Source organism: Podarcis erhardii, assembly GCF_964252035.2.
Source record: "Podarcis erhardii genome assembly, chromosome: 14".
NCBI lineage: Eukaryota > Metazoa > Chordata > Lepidosauria > Squamata > Lacertidae > Podarcis > Podarcis erhardii.
In genome coordinates, this window is record NC_138503.1 from 39,389,539 (window position 1) to 39,409,304 (window position 19,766).

The 19,766-nt window shown below is 45.7% G+C and overlaps 1 protein-coding gene across 1 annotated transcript in view; it reads right to left on the reverse strand.

Moving 5' to 3' along the window:
* Nucleotides 1–19,232, reverse strand: part of SHISA9 (shisa family member 9) — a 229,924-nt gene extending 210,692 nt beyond the window's left edge. Inside the window, exons 1-2 of the mRNA XM_081839935.1 lie at nucleotides 17,898–19,232; nucleotides 5,973–6,100 (exon numbers count right to left, since the gene is read on the reverse strand). Coding sequence (XP_081696061.1) covers nucleotides 5,973–6,100; nucleotides 17,898–18,523 — 754 coding nt within the window. The 5' untranslated portion in view covers nucleotides 18,524–19,232. The remainder of the gene's footprint in view (nucleotides 1–5,972; nucleotides 6,101–17,897) is intronic.
* Nucleotides 19,233–19,766: the final 534 nt, after the last annotated feature.

Genomic DNA, 19,766 nt, shown 5'->3' on the forward strand with positions numbered 1-19,766 from the left:
CTGATTCTCTCAAGCCAATTTGGCAAACAATGGTTTGTATTTATGCGTGGCAGAGTGGGGAACTGAGAGCCACATTTCTTCTGTGCAACATTCCAAGGGCCACATGCCAGTGGAGGACAGGGCCAAAGGCAAAAGTGGGGGGGAGACGACAAATGTAAACTCTATCTTTGTGCAGTGGATTAGTTTCTGCACACACTCACATATTCCAGTCCCAGCTAGGCAAAAAAACTCAGGTGGTGTGAAATGGGATCAGTGAGGGGTGTGGCAGAGAGTTTCAGGGGCCAGATAGAGAGGATAGGAGGGCCACATTTGGCCCGCAGCCCTGAGGGTTCCCTACCTCTGGTGCATGAAAACCAGGTGGTCAAACAATTACATTTCTTGGTCCACTTAAAAATTGGGACTATTTGATTGATGGTATGGTTTAAACATTTGCCTTCTGCCTTCTTGGTCTCAAAGGATGGGCCTCATAGGGTGTTCAAGGTTGCTGACAAGGTAAATTAGAGTTCTTGGCAAAGTCCAATATGAACCGACTAAACTGCATGGCTTATTGTGATGAATATAGGTCAGAATGGAAATCTCTGCCTTCTGACAATCTCTAGACAATACTGAGCTACAGTACATGCATCAAGGAGCTACATACAAACTGCATTATACACATAGGCACATAAAAATCAAAAGGCCTAACTTTGTCATGTCCCTTAATTTCAGTGGGCCTACTTTGAGTAAACTTAGTCAAATGGCACTCCAGTGGTCAGGCCTGAGGATAAGACAGCTTGCTACGTACCTATTCCTGCATTAAGCAGGGGGTTGAACTAAAAAGACACATTTATGGGATGCATTCCAAACTTTTAACCCATCATGCTGGGGTAGGGTGCTGGATAGGGTGGAAGCATCCCACTGCCCAACACAGCTCTGCCAGCCCCTGTCCACAGAGTGAAATTTGTATTGCTCCACATGCATGAAATTCCCTGTTCCACCTGCTGAAAGGGCAGGGGGCTAGAAGTCACTGGAAAAACCAGAAGTGGAATTTTCTTATTTTCTCATCACTTTCATTATTCTATTTTGATGCATTTTTCCAATCATTGTTAAGATTCCGTTCAACTTTCAGTAACTTAATATGCATTCTTTTCCCTCCCCTTTACATTTTCAGTTCCAGTTCATTTTGATTCCTTGGCAAGACTGCAGGTATATTGCAGTGTCAACATTTTGCCTTGCTTTGTTTTGTTTCTAGACTATATGCATGTCCGAAAACCACACCTTTGATCTGCTTCCTGACGTATCAGTATGACAATAAAATAAAATAAAATAAAATAAAATAAAATAAGGATGCTTTAGAAATTCAGCTTCTGCAAATTATGGGTCGAAACCACCCAATGCACTGCATTTCCTCTATTTCAGGGAACCACAGGTTCCTGTGGCCTCTTCATCTACCTGTGCATCCCTCTCCTCAATTCATGCCTAATTAGGCTTGAAAACAGCCTGTTATTTGGTTCTGAAGGGAGACTATTTCAAACCTAATTATTGTGGAAGGTAGTGGCTGTTTTTTTGGGGGGTGAGGGTTTCTTTTTTTTTATAATAATTTTTATTAAATTTTAAAACAATAAACAACATACATAAAAACATATTATTTTCCAATAACCACATTTCATTCTCGTCTTTGGACTTCCTCTCATCTCTTGTTGCTGCACTCTGAACGCATAAATTTTTCTAGCAAATTATTTACTTAGTTCAATTTATATTATGAAATTGTCCAATATTAAAACTCAAATTTTAGAATTTAAATCCCACTTATTCTTTAAAATTTAATTCTAGCATATTATTTATCCAAAATTTGTCTTTTCTTTCAGTTACCTTTAAATTTAATCCCTTATTACTAATTTGTTGGAGCCATATAATTACAAATCTTACATCTTTCTTAACATTCATACAATTTACAATGTTTTTATAAATAATCCTTAAATTTCTTCCAATCCTCCTCCACCGGTTCCTCTCCGAGGTCTCGGGGGGGGGGTGAGGGTTTCAACTAGGTAGGAAGATTTTATCATGATGATGATTTAAAAAATAATAATTGCAATTTAATAAGGAAAAAGGGATGCAGTTAAAAGTACATGAACATCTGCAAATATCAAGGATTTCAACAATACAAAATTTACCGGAGTAGCAGCTTCAAACCAAAAGGAATACATCAATGAACAACCCCCCCCCCATCATATGCCTCAAAGAGGCATCCTTAGCATTACACCTCCAACATCTCTCTGTATTCAACAGTGGGTTCCTACACAAATTCTGTGGAATCCAATATACTCCAAATAATAATTGGATCAATCTCAATTTCAGGTACTAGGAAACATTCCATATGGATTCTAAAGCAATTTTTCCATTGTTTAGGCTGTATAATTCCTTGTTCCTGAACTCCCACCAAATTCCATAAAGCATTTATAAACAATGGTTATGGGTTTAGTTTTCTGTAAAAAATAATGCAATAACCCCCCCCAGTTTTGAAGATGCCAGTAGCACTTAAAACCGAGAGGCCATAGGCAGTGCTTGTTTTAAAGGAGGGGGTGCCAGTACCCACCATGAAGTTGTTACGGTGAGTGCCAGACTTTTAACCTTTTTTAAAAAGGGGGTGGGGTGCTAGTACTGCATACCCTTGAATACCCCCAGGAAAAAAAAGCACTGTATAGGAAGGGTTAACCCATTGCAGTGTGCTGTGAATCCTGTTTCCACGCAAAATGCCACCCGTGGCAATTAGATCTGCGAAGAGCCTCCTAGCAATATTCACACCTAATAGCAGGGGGCAGGAAGAGTGAGAGTCTGGGGTTGTGTGGGTGAGACAAAAATAGATAATGAATGAATTGCTGTGTGTTTTATGTGACAATGGATGAGAGAGAGAGAGAGAGAGAGAGAGAGAGAGAGAGAGAGAGTAAGTAGCCCTCCAGATATAATTAAACTCCCACTCCTATTGGCTATTCTGGCCCAGAATAGCCTATTGGCCCAGAATAGCCTGTTGGCTATTGGCTATTCTGGCCCAGGGATGATGGGAATAAAAGCCCAACAATATCATTAGAGGGCACCATGTTGGCTACCCCTAATGTGCATGGATGTGCGCAAAAGAGAATGTGATTGCAGCCTCACTACTTTTTGCATTGTACCTGCACACTTCTGCATTGGCCCCGACTACCACTGGCATGCAGTCCCTTGAAAGCTTCCCGGCTCTGCTTTACTGATTTTGGAACTTTGCCATCTGCTGAATTACTAAACGCAGTGATGTAAAAAATAAAAGGCAGGTTTTCATTCAAGGCAAACGTAAAAAAATTGTACTGCTTCTATCTCTGTCCACACAGAAAACCATGCTTGTGTAGATGCAAGGACATACCGGTACAAACCCAACCACACCCTGAGAACTAAATACGCATAATTCCCATCTCAACTGGCTAAACCAGTTTGGCATGGAAGGGAGTAACACCGCTACCAGTGTCCTGGGATTTAGAGCAAGCTAGGCTTTCAAATACAAAGAAATATTTCTTTGAGGACAGCGGGTGGGGGAGGGAAGGGAAAGGGTTGTGTGGTGAGAGAGGTGTTATGATCTGGGAGAAAAGATCTAATTATTGAGTGGGTAGGAAAAGAGAGGAATCGGAAGGAAAGGAATATGAATGGAAAAGGTATAAAGTGAAGCCTGAACACAATCCATCCCAACTGCATGTAAGATGAAAACAAAAGCACAATATTATGCATCAGTAATAGCCGATGTGTTGGTGGCAGATGTTGTTGGACTACAGTTCCCATCAGGCCCTGTCAGTGTGGCCAATGGCCAGGGATGATGTAAGATGTAGTCCAAAGCACCTGGATGACACCATGTTGGCTATTCCTGTTCTACCTGTCATCATCAGTGGAATCATACATGCGGTATGTAAGAAAAACCCACAATACAGAGCAATAGAGGCAGTTTTCTGAGCAGGGGGGACAATCAAGGTTGCAGTCATTTCTCATGTCATAAGACGTACCTCTTCAACAAGCGTATATCTCCATGTTCTAAAATGGCCTTTAGCTATTATGCAATTCCATCTCCAATACTGCCTGCCCATCATCTTGTGACTCAATTGCACATTCCACATAAGTTTTAACCAGCAGGCACCTATTGTCATCCAACTTAAGACAGATGCAGGTACAGTCTAAGGTCAATGTCTTCAAGCAGGGAGCTGCATCACATTTGCAGAGCCCACTCTCACAACATCACAACCCACTTTCATCACAAACTTTGACAAAATCGCCATTTCCAACCACAAGGACTTGTATGGGAAAGTGTTCATATTACACTTCAAAGACTGACACCATTCGAGATTTCTTATTCTGGGGTGGAGGGGAGTATTTGTTAAGAAACTGCTTGAAACAACTTTGACATTATCAGCAAAACAACCCTTCCCTCCCCCAACAGAAAACATTTCAAGAGGTCCCGCAAAGCTAATGAATAATTGCCCAAATAAGCGTTTTGCCTCTTGCCATTTGCCATAAATACATTAAAGAGCAATTTCCAATTTTAAAAAAGAACTCAGTGCACCGAGGGTCTAAACACTCATGTCAAATTTTTGATCTCATGACCTTCCATTTACATTCTTGCCTGAGATATTCTTGGAAGTTGAATAACACCAAGTGGGCTGGAGCAGTCATCGCCAGCCACCATTCTTTTGTACTGCTCCATCTTCTCTCAAAATATAATTATATAAAATGTTTTCCCCCTACCAAATGCATTTTTCTTGCTTGCATTTGCTGATAGGGGGAAAAATGGCACGGAAGCTTTTGTTTGATGAAACTGAAACTTGGCTATTAGAAACTTTCTCCTACTTTAGGCATAAATACATTCAAGCATCATTGCTGAACTGTCAAAAAAATACAGTCTTCTAAGACATTTCAAAGTGTTAGCTTTATGTAATCATGTAAATACTTTTCTCCAGCAGATGTTTTGCCCAAACGTGGCAACAGCAAGCATACAAACATATACTGTAAAAGGGATGGTCTTGATCCTTCAAAGGGTTTAATGCATGCCCCAATCCCACTTCCCTCTCCTCCCACTACGGAAAACACAAATGTATGTACTTACACTATATGTACTTACCTATGAGTAAATCTTACTGAATTTGGCCAGACTTACTTCTGAGTAGGCATGCATACGATTGCCCTGCCGGACACATTTTTCATCCTTATAGTGGGGGGACAGAGAATATCCCCCAACAATCTGGCAGAGAAAGCAGCAGCAAGATCTGTCCACATGAAGATCCAAGTGTATAATATCCTCATTTTAAAGTACGATTTATACACTGAAGATGCACAGCAGCACATCATAAACCTTTCCACTGCCTGAGGGATATCTCTACATTACTTCAGCTCTGGCCTCCCAGCAAATATCCTTCTTTGAGCCAAAATCCATAATCCTTCTTTTGACAACTTTGCAAAGTGTTGAGTCCTCTGTTAATTCTGGCTTTGGCAGCAGCTGACTCCTTGGGAGTCAGTCCCATCAACTATGTCCTACTCAGAGTAGACCAACTGAAATCACTGGGCCCATTAGTCATGTCTGCTGATTTCAGTGGGCCTACTCAGAGTAGGACTAGCAGTGGGCACAACCTACTGAGACCTACTTCCAAATGAATACGCTGCATGAGGGTCCCCCCCCCCTTTTGTCCTTCTGAGGTGAAGCATAAAACCAAGAACAAACTATTGCATAAATGTTTCGAGATAACTCTTTCAGAAGGGGATGAAAATATTGGGGGCGGAGGCACAACAGCCGAACAAACAAAAAGTGAAATTCAGACTCTGAAAGCATTTGCTGACTGCCAAGGCATAGCCTTTACTGCTATCGAATTCAGTGACAAGGCAATAAAAGATCCTTTCTCCTTGGCAAGAACCCGTTGACTGGCTCCCACATCTGTAAACATCTCTGACCGTGAACAAGCAAAAACCAAGACAATGCAACTCACGCAAGTTGTTTGCAGGAGGTCTTGTTTCCATGTTCTCATAGTGCTGCACGTGGACCACAATGTTGAGATCTCGTTCCATGTGATCTGTTGTGCAGGGAGCTTCTGGTCTCATAACATCAGCAAGAGCCCTAGAGAATGGTGGGAAAGGGAAAAGAGTTAGATACAGCCTTCCATAAAACCTTTGGCACTCTCTCTCCCTCTCTCCAGTGTGGTGTAGTGGTTAAGAGTGGTAGACTCGTAATCTGGTGAACCGGGTTTGATTCCCTGCTCCTCCAAATGCAGCTGCTGGGTGACCTTGGGCTAGTCACACTTCTCTGAAGTCTCTCAGCCCCACTCATCTCACAGAGTGTTTGTTGTGGGGGAGGAAGGGAAAGGAGAATGTTAGCCACTTTGAGATTCCTTCAGGTAGTGATAAAGCAGGATATCAAATCCAAACTCTTCTCTCTCTCTCTCTCTCTCTCTGTCTCTGTCTCTGTCTCTGTCTCTCTCTCTCTCCTGCCCTGGAAATAGACACTCAAATTTTAATTTTGGTAGATCCCTTCCCACTAACAGCAAACTTTGTGAGCCCATGCCAACAGGACAGAAGCCCAAACTAAACCACTAAAAACAAAATGGAGGTATCAACCAACTTGATACCTGAGATACGAGAAATTAAAAAAGCAACACTAAAGGGTTTTTTGAAATTCCTTTTTTAAAAAAGACACACAATGAAGACTGAGGGTGCTCCATCAACTCCAGGAGATATGGAATGATGGGAAAGAAAACCAGAGAAACAGTAGAATGCCATGCTTGAGGAGTTCACACATGGCTGGCTGGAACCCTGGACAGGAGTATTCATATTTGAGTGGGAAGATATACTGCAACAGTTTGTGGTGGCTACAACTTGTTATCAGAGCAGCGGAAGCTTCTTTTTAGAATGTTCATTTCTGAAGTGAGGACTCAGGGGAAGAGTCCATGAACACAAACACACACACACTTTTCAAATGCTACTTCTGTCTGTTTTGTGATTTTGCTGGAGGTGTAGACACTTTGGGATGAGGCCAGCTCCCAAGCGAATAGACCACCTTCACGCTGATTTGATTTCATGATGTCATATGAAGCTATATCTTTCCCACATTCTGGATTCTCGTGGGTTTGTTTATAAAGCACCCAGAAGCATTGCCTCCAGTAGAATTTCTCCATGCTTCACCCCACTTTGTGCTCACAGAAATGGGTGAGATGTTCTCCAACTTCACCATCTGCAGCAACTTTGACACAGGCTGGCAAAGTTGGGCAAACTCTACAGTCACAAGGATGGGCGAATCTGTCCATTTCAGTTTCTCTCGGCTTCACATTTCCTCAGTTCAGTTCTCCACAATTCTGCATCTGTTTTCTCTCCCCCCCCCAAAAAAAAAAAACCCCTCAAGGAAATTCATCAGCATTTTTGTGCAAATTTCTCCTGATATACACATTTTTCTTTGCCATTTTTCCTAATATACACATCTTTGCAAAGCAACTTTCCCTGACATGATCCTTCTGAGTATGGTATTTTCAGTATCATATGCACACTTTACCCCGGTGTATACCTAGTTGTACATATTGCTTGCAACATCTGCAGAAGCGTGAGTTTCCAAAGATGGCTGTGTTTGAGTCCATGTATTGTTTCAGAAAGAAAGTGCTACTTAGGTTACGTTTGCCTTTAAAATCAAACTTCTCCCCCATTCCTAGTTGGGAGTAAATCATTTTGGGCAGCCTAGTTTTTATGAGATTCCTCCCCCCCCCCCTCAAGATTACTACTAAATGAAAACCAGTCCTGCAATATGGCAGGAGAAAGGAATGAGTATGTGGTTGCCCAGAAATATATATCTATTTTAAAAGTGGCTCATGTCTTTCTCCTGCTATACTCCGGCACTCATGGAAATTGATAAAATGAGCATCTCATCCGAACGTGTCCTGGTCCTGTAGAGCTTCTTTGGTCTGATCAGCCTAAGATGGAATCCAACATGTTGGCAACAGCTTTTCTGAGACCCATCTGGTGTGGCCTCGCAACGCACCTGTGGGTCCTGACCCACTGACTGGAGACCTAGGATTTAAACCAGTGAATCCCCAAAAATTACCAGGTCCGCTAAGAGGCAAGCAGGTAGCAAGAGGGCACTGGAGATGTAAATAACTATCAGACTTTGAAAAGCTGTTATCACTGGATCAAGTTCATCAGGTTTGTTGAATTAATTACCGGTACATGAAATAGTTTTAATTGGACTTTGAATAAATGTGAATTGATTGTGACTGTTTTGAATTTTATTGTGTTATTATCTCCCTCAGTGATGCGGGTGGCACTGTGGGTTAAACCACAGAGCCTAGGACTTGCCAATCAGAAGGTCAGTGGTTCGAATCCCCGCCACGGGGTAAGCTCCGGTTGCTCGGTCCCTGCTCCTGCCAACCTAGCAGTTCAAAAGCACATCAAAGTGCAAGTAGATAAATAGGTACCGCTCTGGCAGGAAGGTAAACGGCATTTCCGTGCACTGCTCTGGTTCGCCAGAAGCGGCTTAGTCATGACCCAGAAGCTGTATGCCGGCTCCCTCGGCCAGTAAAGTGAGATGAGCGCCGCAACCCCAGAGTCGGCCACGACTGGACCCAGTGGTCAGGGGTCCCTTTACCTTTACCTTTATCTCCCTTAGTGGGTCATGCAGACTGCTGTTATGGTTATGCTTTTTATAGGGTAGGGGGCATTGGAGAAAGATTTATAGAACCAAGGGGCAATGACACCCCCCCCCCAAAGGCTTTAGGAACCACTGATTTAAACCATGCCAGGGTCCCTGGTCTGGCTGGGCCCTTCTAGGTAGCATAGATTATATAACCACTAACCAAGTCTGGATGCTACTGACAGAAACGTGCAGCAAAAAGGGGAGGAGAAAACTAATCCAGATTTTTTTCTTTTTACTCTCAGACTGTTGGAAGTCTCTTTTAATGTGCATGGCAAGCTAATTACACATGATACTCAGTGATTCTTGACTGTGGGGCAGTATTATGTCATTTAAATGTCAGATGGATTTCTGATCACCAGGTTCTTTTTATTAAAAAAAATAGAGTTGTGCTTGCTTGATCCAGTTAAAAAAGAAGAAGGAGAAAGATTTGTAAGAGCAGGTAGCCAGAATGAGTTTGGGCATTTTGAAATGACACTTCAATAAGAAGCAAATCTTCAAGACCCGCCACTGCAGAGCTGGCCTACATAGCAGAGGAAAAACTCGCAGCTAGCAAAGATCCCAAAGACCTGTGTACATTAATAGGCTCCTAAGAGGGGAATATTATCCCAATACAGCCTCAAGTTATAGACTGATCCTGAATAATCCACAAAAAGCACACACACACACACACACACACACACACACACACACACACACAGCACACAGATCCAGTCGGTTCAGAGAGGATTTTTGATACAGGAAAAATGGCCAAAGCTTAAGGTAGCTGCATATATTTTACAAAAATGCTGGAGACAGCTGCGTGCTGGGACAGGGAGGCAGGAAGCAGAAATGTGGCAAATCTAATGACCTGTTTATTGAGCATTCATCCTGATTCGCTTAAGCAGAGGTTAGACTGTGTTTGACTATTGAGCATTCCTCTTGATTCTTTGCTCCCAAGGCTGTCATGTGGCAAGCAACATTTTCTCCTGAATTTCTCTTGGTTTGTTTGCGTGATGGTTATACACCTTCCGATTAACCATTTGCCCACACTTTATTATTTATTGCATTTCCATCCTACCCTTTTTCTCCAATGAACTCAAGGCAGTGTACGTGCTTCTCCCCCTTCCTCATTTAATGCCCACAACAACCCTGTGAAGTAGGTTGTGCTAAGTGGCAGTGACTGGCCCAAGGTCACCCAGTGAGCTTCATAGCCAACGTGGCGATCTGAGCCACTACTCTGCACCTGCTCTGTTTGGGATGCATTTTGGTGCATTTCCCCATCATGTTTCTAAGCAGAAGATGGGCAGGTGGTGGTGTTTTTTGAGTTGATTTATTGCCCTGGGACAACAGAGAGGTTTAATCCAGTTTAATGGTGCAAACCTCTTCAGCTTTAGAAACCTTAGTAACAATAACTGCATTACTCAGTTTTGGAGAAACAAAAAACCTCCAACAGCAGGAGAATGGCTGAAGAAAACTTGGAAGAATGTCTTGTTCACTGAGCTAACATACAATAGGAATCCAATATATGCAATATGTTTTGGCTACATTAGCAACAGCACTCCCAGCTTGAAGACTGGAAACAGAACTTCAACTTGCAAATTGGGGAGCTGAGACAAGGAGGCCATCGCAGCCTAGCAGAAGACCACGTGCAGTTACCCAATACAATACCTGTAAGAAACCCAAATAGCATGGGCATCATCAAAATGTGTGTCTGCTTCTTGAAACCCAAACACATGCATGTGAGTGGCCAGAGACTCTCAGCCAAGTGTGACATGTGTAGAGCATCCACATTGTAGATGTCGTCTGTGGATGCATTGCCAGCAACAATATCTTGACTTGTTCCTGGGGAATTAATTCACGGGCTTTTAAACTAGGAGCTTTGTTGTTTGCTGCTAATATTCATAGTCACTGTGCTACACTGGCTTGCAATCGGGTTAGAGAATCTATAGCAGCAATGGAGAACTTCCCATTTTTGTTGGATTACAACTCTCATCATCACTGGCAACTAGGCAGCATCAAAAGGACCACAAGCTCCCCATCCCCGATTTACATAAGGTCTCCTGTGAATGAATACTCCTCCCTACATATCTACCTGCAAACTAGAGGCAACCACGTTTTTCACTAGCCAAAGCCAATACAAGGACTCTTGCTTGGGCAATGGGGCTTTCCTACCTCTCCCAACTCCACATGGTGCCCCATGTCTCACCCATATCTGCTCTGGGGGGGGGGTCAGGAGTGCCCCCAGAACAGTGCATGGGGGGAGGGGAAGGAGAGGGGAGTTCATTTCACCAAGCAAGCAGAAATGCTCACACTGCCAGAATGATCTCCTTAGCACAACAATGGCTTCTACCCAAAATTATATGCAAATAAAAAACTAGGTATCAAGGATTATGGTCAGCTATGAAGATAGAGTGTAAAAAGAAGTACAGTGGTACCTTGGTTCTCGAATTAAATCCATTCTAGAAGTCTGTTCGACTCCTGAACCGGTTCGAAAACCAAGGCATGGCTTCCCACTGGCTGCAGGAGCTTCCTGTACTCAATCGGAAGCTGCAGAGGACGTTTGGCTTCTGAAAAACATTCGCAAACCGGAACACTCACTTCCAGGTTTGTAGCGTTCAGGAGCTGATTTGTTCGGGAGCCAAGCCGTTCGAGTACCAAGGTATCACTGTAGTGGACTTTATTTAGATTTAGGTGGTAGATGCTATGTAAGTTTGATGTTACCCCAAACCAACTTTCCCCCCTATCTTTCCTCTCCCCACAGCCCCACCGTCAGGGATGGGGCAAGACATTGTTCCTCCTTAGGCAGCAAACTCTGCTGTTGCTACACCCCACTTCTTTTATCATTGATTGATTGATTGATTGATTGATTTACCACTTAATGGCCAAATGGGTTTCTATGTGGTCTTCAAAACATAAAAACCATTTCCACTAACATTAAAACAAACAAGGGTAATTTAAAAACACCATAAAATAAACCTATTAAAATATAAACATCCACAATTAAAATATGCAATAAAGCAATGTAATTTTAAAAAGCCCAGCCATTAAAACAGGAGACTCAGGTCAAGGGAATGCTTGTGTAAATGTGTGCTTCTTCCAAAGCCAGCAGAATACCAATGCAGATTCTCTCACCGCTGTCACTTTTACTCATCCCCTCCTCATCCCACCACCACCACCACTGTGCTTACTTTTGAACCATTTTGCTGGCAGCAGCCCTGGTGGCTTCTCTGCCTGCACTGAGGAAGGGGGTCCCGTCAGCCCTGTTCAGTAGCCGTGCCTAAGTAGAAGGGCAGCAGCAGCAGCAATGACCAGTGAGTTAAGTGAGCAGGAGCCCAGGGGATGCTAATCACACACATCGACGCAGGAGACAATGGTGGCAACCAACCTGGATGGCATTAAAAGAGGATTAGACAAATTCATGGAGAACAAGGCTTGCTGGTTCGTAGCCACCATGGCTATGTTCTGTCTTCACTGTTGGAGGCCTAAGTGGGCAGGATGCTGTTGTGCTCATGTCCCTGCTTGTGGGTTTCCCATCTGGTTGGCCACTGTGGAAACGGGATTCTGGAAGAGTTGGGCCATTGGCCTGATCCAGCAGGTTTGTATTCTGTTCTTACGAATGAGGCCATTGCCTTGGCTTGCTGCATGAAAGTGCAGTACCTATGCCTGAGTTTTGCTTAACATCCCACCTGATAAATAGTTTTGGAGAATTCAAAACTTTGGCCCCTATTTTGGGACAGTTTGACTGGTCCCAATAAAGGTATTGTCTGACTATTGATTAGGGTGGAGTTATGGTGGAGAGAGTGAACGATTCTTAAACACATTTGCAACTCTGGTGTACAGATTGATCCATGCACCAGCCATCCCATTCCCCATCTGTTGTGTTTATTCTGCAAGAGCTTCAACTTCCCTTCCAAGCTCCTGAAACACTTCATTGCTTCTGTCATGTCCAAATGGACTTCCTCATTCTCTTATCGCAGATCGCCACTAAGACAATCTTTCAGCTGCTGCAAGGAAGAAAGTGCCACTGAAGTCAACTTCTGAGTAAGCATGCACATGACTGAGCTAAAAGGATCGCTTATCGCAGTTCACAGCTAAAGTTCCATTATTAAATTCCTGTTATTAAAGTTTCTTTTTTTTTCATGCTACTTTTCTGAGCAAGGGTAAACATTGATTTCAAATCAACCACAGGCCAAACTTGGACGTTGATTGATTTTATTCCTGCTGCTTACTGGGAGGAAATATAAGCAGAGCCTGTTTGATCAGGTCAAAGCCTCATTTAGTCCAGCAATTTATTCTCCCAGGGGCTAGTTATATGCCTCTCCTGGCCCACCCAGCTAAGGAAGGCATATGTCTGATAGTTCAGTCTTCATTGACAAAACAAGCACTTACAGCAACTCCCACAGTGCTCCAGATGTGTGCGTGCGTGCATACACACACACACACACACACACACACACCTGGCAACAAGACAGCTGTCCCTCAGATCTGCACCCTGAGGAGCAGTTGCACCAAAAGGTTGCCCTCCTCTCCACCAGTTTATATACCCTGCCCTGACAGGTTGCACACCTGCAACCCGAGACTTTTTTGGCATGGAAGTTGTCCCACTTCAAGCCCCTTCTGGTTCTAGGAGACAGTAGGGCAGGGAAAGATGAGCAATCTACTGATCCGTCTGTCACTGGAGCAGCCTCTGCGTCTTCCACCACATTCCACATGCCTTCCTCCATCTCAGAATGCTCTGACTCTTCCTCCTCCCCCTCCCCCTCCCCCTGCCCTTGCTCCTGCTTTGTGATGGACGCCAAACCCCATAAATCGCTGGTCCCTTCTGCTGGGTCAATCTCCTGGCCCCTTGCCTCTGTCACACGCTCTGTGGAGCCTCTGAGAATTGTAGCTTTGTGAAGGGAATAGGTGTCTCTTAGGAACTCTCGGAACCCTGAACAAACTACAGTTCCCAAGATTCTTTTGGTGGAACCATGACTGTTTAAAGTGGTAGCAGAGTGCTTTAAATGTGACCTAGTTCTGTGGGACAAGCCAGAGTATTTCACTTCTCTCCCCCAAAGACTTTGGGCCACACAAAATGATGGAAGAGCCAGATAGAACAGCAAAGGGAATATTAGCATAGCCATGGATACAATATTTTTGTCCCCAACAGTGGAGTTAGGTACTTTTAAAATCTTGACTTAACGGTCAAATGGGAACTCCTCTTTAGAAGATAATGTGTGTTGCTTAATTTCTTTCTCCTTGTGATACACCAGCACTGCTCATTCTGCTGAGCATTGCCCTGGGACATCTGTCCCAAAGTGCTGCCTTGATGACACCAGTATTTGTCCCTCTCCTGTATTGAAAATGTGTAACATTCTTGTTTTAATTAATTACAATGAATTCCTGGTGGCAAGTGTCCTATGCCTTCCTAAGCTCGTTGGATAATTGTCCCCTGAATTCACTCTACCACACACACACCAGAAATCTTTAAAGTCTTCCCACCTGGTTATTTTTCATGAATATATACCAAGCAGGCATCTGATTCTGCCCCTTCCCTTCCATCATATCATTCTCTTTTCATCAGCTGCTTCTGGTCCTAAGTTTGGAGACCAGGTAACAAAAGAGCACTGTGGAGTTCAAATATCATGAACTAATCTGCAGCAATAGAGGACCTTGTTGAGGACTAGCCATTTAATCTTGACAGATGCTGGACAGAAGGGGTTTGAAACATGTCCCCCTTATGAATCTCATCCGTTAGCTTAAGTAGCAAGATCTCACCAGAAACTTTCGTACCACTGTTAGATGAGCAACAGGGAGTTGAGGGTTTATGATTTCTGTAAGTGAACACCGTACAGCTTCCCTCCTTCAACAGCATTTGAAACAGGTAAGATGTTTAAGTTTGGATGAGGATCAGTGAGAAAGGTAATTATAAGCACCTTCACTAAGGAATGAGGAGTATTGGGAGCTACTGTGGACCCCTTTGCAGCCCAGTGATGACTCCTGGAATAATTCCAGCAGTTGCAAGTGCGTAGAGATGTGCTGGGAAAACTTGTCAATAAAGGACCCCAGTTGCTTTGCAGAAGTTTCAGCCCAGAGAATTGCTCCGGAGCAAACATTAATGAACATTAAAAGCTGCCTTATACTAGATCAGACAATTTGTACATCTAGGCTATAGCTGTGTATGCTGACCAGTAGCAGCTTTCCAGGTCTCAGGCAGAAAAGGACCTGTGATCCCGTTTAAAGAAACAATCTGGGGTCCCTTTCAGCTAGATATACTAAGGTTCAAACACAGAACCTTCTGCATGCATTCCATGTGCTCTCCTATGAGCTATTGGCTCATCCAAAAATGGTACATTCATTGGACACGTTTTCCTATGTATCTCCGTCCTTGAGAATCACTCCGGCAACCATCTCACTGCTGAAGTGTCCTCAATCCCAGCTGCTCTGTTGCATGAATAAACTAGCAGTTTAGGGTATGCGATATTTGTCATATATATATATATGACAACTTTATAGAATAAGCTCATACACAAAAAGGCAGCTGTCCCCAATGAAGTTTTGCTAGTAGGAAGAAGATAGGTGAGAAGGGAAAGAGAAGTGCGGCAAAAGCAATAAAGGGAAAAATGGGGCAAATGCATGGAATTCTAGAGTTAGAAGAGACCTCAGAGTTTATTTGTAGAAAATCCATGAGTTCAGCATCCCTGATAAGCAGCCATCCAAATTCTGCAAAAAAAGAGAGCACCTTTCATGAAGGAGAAACCCTCACCTCCTGAAATACTCTATTCCAACACTGAACAGCTTTTATCACCAGGACATATTTCCTAATGTTTAGTTGCCATTCTCTTTGCTGGGATGTGAATCTGTTGGTTTGAGTCCTATACTCTAGATTAACAGGGGATGAATTAGCCCCATCTCTCTCAGGTATCTGAAGACCGCTATTTATAATGCCTAATCTTTCCCTTTCCGGGATATTTAGACTTCCTTGAGGTTGGGAAAAGATGTTGGGGGAAGGCAGGCAGATGTTAAGCATGGGATTTGTATAAATGATGGGTTTTAAGGAGGGAGTTGAAGAGGAACATAGGAAGGTGCCTTATACCGAGTCAGACTGTTGGTCCATCCAGCCCAGTGCCATCTGCACTGACTGGCAGCAGCTTTTGGGGGTTTCAGGAAGGGGATTTCCCCCAGCCTTACCTGGAGATGCTGGGGATTGAACCTGTGTCCTTCTGCATGCAAAGGCACTGAGCTATGGGCCTTCCCTGGGTAGCTCCATCTAAAGAACCTGAGAGAGAGACTTCCAAGCATAAAAGACCCACAAAGGGAAACAGGTGGAGTTGCTGGAAGGCTCCTGATTCTCTGCAGACAATCTTTGCATGGAACTGAACGTCTGAACGATGAGCACAGGCACTTGCCACAAATTAACCAGAGGCAAACAATCACTTCCCCTTCCTAGCTCAGAGGTTGTCCTGCTCATTGTCACCTTTTCAGCATACCTGTCCACGTAGACACTATAGAAGCAGAGGCAGGGAGGCAGTAGGGTGCCCAAACCTCTGCCAAGATTCGAGGGGCAGAGGACAGAATGGAATCTCACTCTCTCTGCCTGCTCTTGGCCTTCATTTAGTGGCTGAGCCATCTCAAGCCCAGGAGGGCGTTTTTGGATACCCCTCCACTTGTAACCCTGGATTCACAGCATGTTGGGTTGCCTGCGAATTCCTGCACTCTGCTGCTCTCCTCCTTGGTAGTAAAAATGATCACCCATCAGCCAGTTTATAAATAGCAAATAATTGCTAGTGAAAGAACGGGTGATGCATTCTGAATCCTATTTTGGGTGTCTCGTTGCAGGGGGAGGCTGTTAATCACAAAGCAATAGCAGGATCTTGGACAAGGAGATGCTCCAGGTGCAGAGTCCATGGGAGGGGAAAGGAGGAGACCGGGAAGAGATGAGGAACCAGACTACCTTTGAGTTATACCTTTCCAGAGCAAAACAGCCCTGTCCATCTGAAGGCATCCTGGCAACTCCAGCCTTCATCTTGAAAGTTCCCCTGGCTATGCTGGGATCAATTTAATAGAGCTATTTGCTGCTGCTGCTTCTCCTCTCCTTTTTGTAATTGTTTTTATTTTATCTGCAAATGTCTTTCCCCATCTGTTTTGCTTTCATGTGTTGGGGATTAGCATAATGAATCAGACAGACCGAATGATTTGACAAATGGGTTGGGTCTTTGATTCTCTACTGTTGACACAATTTGGGGGGAGTGTGTGCGTGTGTGTGTGTTTAGAATGGCAGGGAGAGGCAGCCAAAAGTGGGATTGTGCCCACTTGCCTGATCGCCAGCTTGTGGTTAGAGCAGCACCCATCAGCTTAATTTGCCATTGTGTGTGTGTGTTGTTATATTTGATCTGAAACAGTCAGTTACTTGATAGATGCAAAGCGTACAACACAACACAAGAGATGCCAGTCCACCTCCTCATTGGCCTCATTGTAAAGTGAGATATTATATGAACCTCTGTCTCATCAAGACCCTCAGTCTGGGGTCCTTCTCTGCAATCTCCCTGCTGTGCTTCATCCTTTCCTTTCAATGTTAGGGAGCAGGTTCTGTTTCTCAGGTGCGGAGGCTCAAGCACACGCGAGCTAAGATTGTGCCCGCTTTGTACCTGGAAACCAAGGAGATGCTCAAATGAAGGGGTGGGTGTGTGAGAGAAAGAGACAGTGTTTACAAGCCACTGCGGAGAAGTTTGCCCCGTAAGCGCAACAGTTGGAAAGCGGTGGGGGAGAGAGAGAGAGGGAGAGAGGGAGAGAGGGAGAGAGGGAGAGAGAGAGAGAGAGAGAGAGAGTTACCGGCAGACCTCGCAAGCAGAGTTAAACGCCACATTTGTTATTTTTTTGCTGTTGCTGCGCTTCTCCATCATGAGTGAGCTTCTGTGCGCGCGCGCCCCTCACCCAATCTTTTCACTATCTGGAGCGACTCGGCCGCCGCTGCGCCAAGACATGTGCGTTAATCCCTGTGCAAGCATCTGGCTAACACACCAGGGGGTGGCTAGTGGTTCTTACATGCCCCATCGAGGGTGGGAGAGGGCACCAGCGCGCCCTGACGAAAGTGGGGAGGCGGGGGACTCCAGCGACGGAGGTTTTGTAGTCATGGCTTTTAAGGCCAGCGGGAGTTCTTTCTTAGGCTCAACACGCGCACAGAGACTCGGGCAGGTGGCCACCTCTGTGCTCGGGTTGAGTTCGCGGGTCGTCATCCCCCACCACACAACATCCGAAAAAAGGTGGTTAAGCCTCGCCTTACCTGGACATGTGTTCCCTCTGAGGTCGATGCGCTTTTTCCAGCCCCAGTTTGGTGAAGATGCCCACCAATACCATGACAGCCACCACCCCGCAGATGATGTAGACGATGAGGTTGGTTTTGTCTCGGGTGGGGTCGTGGGAAGGGTCGACGGGGCGGTTGGGCGTCTTGCGCCCGTTCAGCCAGGGGGGCTTGATGTAGTTAGTGCAGATATCCTGATCCAAGCGGCCCTTCCGGTACTTGCAGCAGAAGCGAAAGCCACAAGTGCCGCAACAGAAAGGGTATTCCCGGACGCTGCAATTGAACGATGGGTCCCACTGGCCCATCACGTCGTAGTAGCCCCTGCATTCCTCCGGGGTCGGGGGCGGCTCCGAGGCGTCGACGTGCTGCTCCCCTTCTCGGCTCTGGTTCCCCCCGGAGAGCATCACGATGCTGCCCAAGTGCTGCCCGGCTTTTTCCTGCGCCCGGCACAAAAGGGTGAGGAGGTCCGCCACCAAGTAGCTCAAGAACAGCCGGAGGAAGCCCTTCATCCTTCTCAGCGCCAGCCCGGGCGAGCTGAGGCTGTCTCCGCCGCCGCCGCCGCAACTCAAGCCGCTCGACGCTGCTGCGATGCGCCAAGAACTGCACATAAAGGGGGCTCTCGGGCAACCGCGGGGAGCCCGCTCGCCTGGCAGCCCGCGCGGGGTTTCAGCACCGTGGACAGCTCCGTGGCTTTCAGCGCGCTGGGAAGCTCCTAGCGGCCGCGCAGCTTTGCAGGGCCGCCTCTGCCGAGCATGCGGAGCTGGGGGGCGGGGGTGCCAGTCCCACCTCTTCTCTCTCTCTCTCAATCTCTCTCTCTTGTTCTTTCTCTCCCTCCCCCCCCCCACCTTCCGAAGCCTCAGAGCGCGGGGAGTGAACTGCGCGCGGCACTTGTGGAGCGTGGAGACAGGCAGGAAAAGCGAGCGTGGATGAGTGAGGGTCCAAAAGCACGGAGGAGGGTGGTCGGCGAGGGGGGCGGAAGGGGCAAGAAGCCTCTGGGGAAATCGGAGCGCGGGGTGGTGGCGGCGGCAGCGGCTGCAGAGCGGTTTTGCAGCGGTAGGTGGTTGCGAGGGGCGGGGAGATGGAGAAGCGATGGTGTCTCTAGAGGGAGGGGAGGACGCGACTCAACTGGCTTCGCTCTCCAGCTGCCATCCAGCTCGCACACCAACGGGCAGAGGAGACCTCGCCAAGTTCTCCAGCAGGGAAACTCTCTTGCTAGAAGACGCGCGCCCTCCCCGGCCTCTCCTGCAAGGAGGAGAGGGGAGGAGACTGCAGCTTCTTCCTGGCATGGGAGCCAGGAACAGTTTGCGTGTGCCCCAGCTCACCGGTGGGAAAACAGTCGGGCAGAGAATTAGGTCGGAACCAAAGGCTCTGAGCGGGTGGGGCAAGCAACTTGGAGATACAGAGCGAGCACATCCTTAACAGATTTTGGGGCAGTTTCCTTTTGGGGGGAAGGGGTGACACAGCCAACTCCTCACTTCCTCCAGCATCTTTCAGAACCAGTCTATTCCAGGAGTGGGCAAACTCCAGACTTGAGGGATGGGGGTCTACTTTGGGGGATTTTTTACTCGAAACCCAGGAACTGGAGCTCTGATAATGCCTCTTGCTTATCTGAACAGAAAGGGGGGGTGTAAGTGTGTGTGTGTGTGTGTGTGTGTGCAGAAACTAGTTTACTGCACAAAGGGGAAATATATATTTATTGTTCTGTCCTCTTTGCCTCTGGCCCTGGCCCTGCTTGTGGCCCCCAAAAGGCAAGGTCTATCTAGTCCACTATTTAGTCCAGAGTGTTTTCCATAACGGTCAACCAAATGTCTCTTAGAAATGCACAGTCAAGACATGAGTGCAGCAGTACTG